This window comes from Protobothrops mucrosquamatus, unplaced genomic scaffold (assembly GCF_001527695.2).
Source record: "Protobothrops mucrosquamatus isolate PMUCROS unplaced genomic scaffold, P.Mucros_1.0 scaffold1529, whole genome shotgun sequence".
In the NCBI taxonomy this organism is placed as follows: Eukaryota; Metazoa; Chordata; class Lepidosauria; order Squamata; family Viperidae; genus Protobothrops; species Protobothrops mucrosquamatus.
In genome coordinates this window covers 273,978-278,754 of record NW_015387701.1, presented here as the reverse complement: position 1 = coordinate 278,754, position 4,777 = coordinate 273,978, and the positions used below count along the sequence as shown (strand labels likewise).

Genomic DNA, 4,777 nt, shown 5'->3' with positions numbered 1-4,777 from the left:
TTTAAATCTTATAGAAAAGAGGATGGGAAGAAGAGCACTCTGGACAGCTAAGAATAACGAGCAACATTGAAAAGGAAAGCAAACCGAGCCAGAAATCAAAATATTTTCCATTTCCTTCAGAAAACCACACAATTCTCCTTCTCCTCCAGCAGCTCTTAGAAAAAAAGAGAAAAAATCAAGAAAGATTTCAAACTGGAACAAGTAGAACAAGTAGTTCAGAACTCAAGGATACATTACATGAAAAGTGAAGGGAGATTATTTTTCATTCAGTAAAAGAAGGAATTATCTGGAAGTCAGTTGGAGGAAAAGGTGAGTAGGAAAGTCATGTAGAGCAGAGAGCCATGCAGGCCTCGCACTGTGAGGAAGAAAACGGCTTGAATGAAAGCACCACTAAAATAGGGATTGTCCATATTTTTGACCTCCTCAAGAATATCAGCTGTGGAAAAGCTCCGTACTTGTGTCTATTGTTGGAAAAGCACAGATTACAAATCACAACTGATTATGCACAAGAGGAGCCACACAAGAGAAAAGCCATAAAAGCACTCCTAGTGCAGTAAATGCTTTAGTGAGCATGGCAACGTGGTGATACATCAGAGGATTCACAGCAGGGAGAAAACCTATGACTGTACTGATTGTGTAAATGTTTCATTAGAAATTCCCATGTCATGAGACACCAGAGGATTCACACAGGAGAGAAACCTTTTGAATGTCCTGATTGTGGGGAACGTTTCAGTCAGATGTCCACCCTGGTGAAACACCAGAGGACTCACACAGGAGAGAAACCCTTTGAATGTCCTGATTGTGGGAAAGGTTTCAGTCAGAAGTCCAGCCTTGTGAAACACCAGAGGATTCACACAGGAGAGAAACCCTTTGAATGTCCTGATTGTGGGAAAAGGTTCAATGACAAGTCCAGCCTTGTTACACACCAGAGGATTCACACAGGAGAGAAACCCTTTGAATGTCCTATCTGTGGGAAAGGTTTCAGTGACAAATCCAACCTGGTGACACACCAGAGGACTCACACAGGAGAGAAACCCTTTGAATGTCCTGATTGTGGGAAAAGTTTCAATTGCAAGTCCAAACTGGTGATACACCAGAGGACTCACACAGGAGAGAAACCCTTTGAATGTCATATCTGTGGGAATGTTTTCTGTCACAAGAGCAGCCTGGTGACACACCAGAGGATTCACACAGGAGAGAAACCCTTTGAATGTCCTATCTGTGGAAAAAGTTTCAGTGAGAATTCCCACCTAGTGTCACACCAGAGGACTCACATAGGAGAGAAACCCTTTGAATGTACTGATTGTGGAAAAGGTTTCAATCACAAGTCCAACCTGGTATCACACCAGAGGACTCACACAGGAGAGAAACCTTTTGAATGTCCAGATTGTGGGAAAGGTTTCTATCACAAGTGGTACTTGGTGACACACCAGAGGATTCACACAGGAGAGAAACTCTTTGAATGTCCTATCTGTGGAAAAAGTTTCAGTGAGAATTCCCAGCTGGTGATACACCAGAGGACTCACACAGGAGAGAAACCCTTTGAATGTCCTGATTGTGGGAAAAGCTTCAGTCAAAAGTCCAACCTGGTGACACACCAGAGGACTCACACAGGAGAGAAACACTTTGAATGTCCTGATTGTGGGAAAAGTTTCAGTCAGAATTCCAGCCTTGTGACACACCAGAGGACTCACACAGGAGAGAAACCCTTTGAATGTCCTGATTGTGGGAAAGGTTTCAGTCAGAAGTCCAGCCTTGTGAAACACCAAAGGACTCACAAAGGAGAGAAACCCTTTGAATGTCCTGATTGTGGGAAAAGTTTCAGTCAGAATTCCCAGCTGGTGACACACCAAAGGACTCACACAGGGGAGAAACCCTTTGAATGTCCTGATTGTGGGAAAAGTTTTAGTGAGATTTCCAGCCTTGTGAAACACCAGAGGACTCACAAAAAGGGAGAAATCTTTCAACTGTCCAGTCTGTGAACGTTACTTCACTCATAAATCATCCCTTATTGCACACAAGGAAATCCACATGAGGCAAAAGTTGAAGAATTTAGAAAAGGCTTGAAATTAATTTGTGATCTCCCATTGAAACTGTAGATGAGAAATTGACTATTTGAATTGTGGTCCGAATCTGTTTACTTAAACGTGTCTCAGGACTAGACTTGTAAATGGAGAGAAAAGGAAAATGGAAAAAGGCTTGTTCTGGATCATGTTTGGCATTTATTGGGTTAAGTGCTGTCTCCTTAAGAGATGGCTTATGGGAAATGTAGTTTTAGCTAGTTAGCTATCTCATGTTAACAGGTCAGTAGTAGTAGGAGCCTTCGAGCTCTTTTCAGGACATACTGGCTACGTGCCCAGTTTGGCATGCCTTTGTTCATCCAGCCTCATGTCTCCTAGCCACATGGCTTGGAGGTCCTATGCAAACATGTGATGCTTATGCAGAAGAAGAGGGGAAAATCCATGATCAAATTACCTGTGGAATGAACCAATACCGCTAAAATATGCTTCTGGACGTATCTCTACATAACTGTGAGTTATTGTTTAGGATTCCCAGAATAAAGCAATATTTTCTGTTTATTCCTCTGAGTTATCTGTCTGTCCTGGATAGGACTAAGGCCGTCTGTTCTGTCTGGGGCAGAACAAGGCTAACTACCAATTTCTGGTTAGCAGCAGCAGCTACTGGATATTTCCTTTTGTAGAAGTTGTGGATTTTCTCAAAAAGGCTTCTGGGTAGTAGTTTTTATATTGATTATATATTTCCCACATGTGGAGTTTCAGGTCTTCTACCTTGGTTTCCTCCAGATTTTGAGGCCCAGAATTCCACAGCCAGCTTAGAAAAGGTCCTGAAGATATAACTGCCATGGGCCTTGCAATTATGGCTGCATGTTGTAATGGCCGTTAATTACCCTGATCTCTCTGATGCAGCCATTAATTGAATGTGTCAGTCACTATGTGGAACACTGGCTACTTCAGGGTTGGGGAAAACTCTTCAAGGAATATTAAACTTACTAACGCAGCTTCATACAAAGAAAATTTATATAAAATGTTTTATAGATGGCACATGACACCAGTTAGATTAGCAAAAATGTTTAAAAATGTACCGAATATCTGTTGGAAATGTAAACAAAAACCAGGTACTTACTATCATGTCTGGTGGACATGTCCTAATGCAAAGAAATTTTGGTTTAAGATCCATATATGGCTGGAAAAGATGAATAAAATACAGATAGAATTTAAGCCGGAACTGTTTTTGCTAGGAATATTAAGACTTAATTATGGAAAAGAAAATGAATATTTAATATTACATGTATTAACAGCTGCGAGAATAGTATGCTAATATTGAATATTCTTGCTTTGACAAAATATGCAGAACTGTCTGGTATTTTTAGAGCTAATTCAGATGAGACTGAGAGAAGGAGGGAAAAGCGCATGGAAGGGAATGGAAGTGAATCTTTGCCCTCCAGGTTACACTAATAAAGGCTTTTTAGGTTAAAAAGTGCCTGAAAGTTCTTTGAAGTGTTTCATTAGTCAGACACATGACATAGTATTTGCCCAATTTTGGAAAGATGAAAACTTACCACCTGACCAGACTATAATCATGAAAATTTTAGAATGTGCAGAAATGGATAGATTAACTTTAGAGATTAAAGAGAAAGAAGATTCAATTTACTTTAAAACATGGGAAAAAATTTATCAATGGTTAGCAGTACGATAGAATGAGAAAGGATTGTGAAATTTAATGGGATGAATGATATTTACTGACTAGGCTTTACTCTTATGATCATTGTTATTATTAGTGATTATAATTATTTAGCATTATATTAATTACCGTTACTTCATTTTTATGATTATTGTTACTTTCTCTTACTACAACTGTTCAGTATTGTATTAACTATCGTCATTTAATATTTATACCCGGACAATAATCTGCTTGCTAAAACGTTGAATTATTGTAGGGGGCAACCCCATTATTGTATCTACACCTATCCCTATCCCAACCCTATTCCCCAACCCCATCCAATACCCATACCGATTTTATCCCTTCCCCACCCTTATAGAATCTAATAAAATATATTTTTTAAAAACAGAGGTATAGTGTCAAGGCAACAAGAAGTGATAGTACCAATTTACACCATGCTGGTGAGTCCACATTTAGAATACTACACCCCATTCTGGTCCCATGATTCAACACATGTTGAGGCCCTGGAAAATGTACAGAGAAGAAAAAAGATCATAAATGGTCGGGACTCTAAATGACAATCGGTTGAAAGGGCTAGTTATGTCTAGGCCAGGGGTAGGACACCTCAGCTCTTTTATGACTCATGGACTTCAACTCCCAGAATTCCTGAGCCAGCCATGCTGAGGGGAAAGGGAGAGGTTTCCAAGCTGAGCCATGCTGGCTCAGGAATTCTGGGAGTTGAAGTCCATGAGTCATAAAAGAGCCAAGGTTGCCTACCCCTGGTCTAGGCCATGGAAGAGAAGGATTGGGGGAGGCATGATAGCTGTCTTCCACTACTTGAGGGGCTGTCACGAAGAGGAGATCAACTTATTCTCTAGGGCAACAGAAGGCAGAACAAGAAGTTTATGGGTGGAAGGTTGTCAAAGGAAGATCCAATCTAGAAGTAAGGAGAAATCTTCTGTCAGTGAGTGCAATTGATCAGTGGAATAGCTGGTCTCCTGGCATTGTGGATGCTCCATCACTGGAGGTTTTCCAGAATAGACTGGACAGTCATTTGCCTGGGGTTATATAAGGCTCCTGCCTTGAGCAGCGGGTT

The 4,777-nt window shown here is 40.7% G+C and overlaps 1 protein-coding gene across 1 annotated transcript; it reads left to right on the top strand.

The window, feature by feature from the left end:
* Positions 1–592: 592 nt before the first annotated feature.
* On the top strand, positions 593–2,182 carry LOC114922151 (zinc finger protein 84-like). Its single transcript, XM_029285340.1, has one exon. It carries the CDS (start codon positions 666–668, stop codon positions 1,980–1,982), a length of 1,317 nt encoding a protein of 438 aa, XP_029141173.1. The 5' UTR covers positions 593–665; the 3' UTR covers positions 1,983–2,182.
* Positions 2,183–4,777: the final 2,595 nt, after the last annotated feature.

Coding starts and splice junctions, on each gene's coding strand:
- LOC114922151 (XM_029285340.1), top strand. CDS start 666: ATGAGACACCAGAGGATTCACACAGGAGAGAAACCTTTTGAATGTCCT.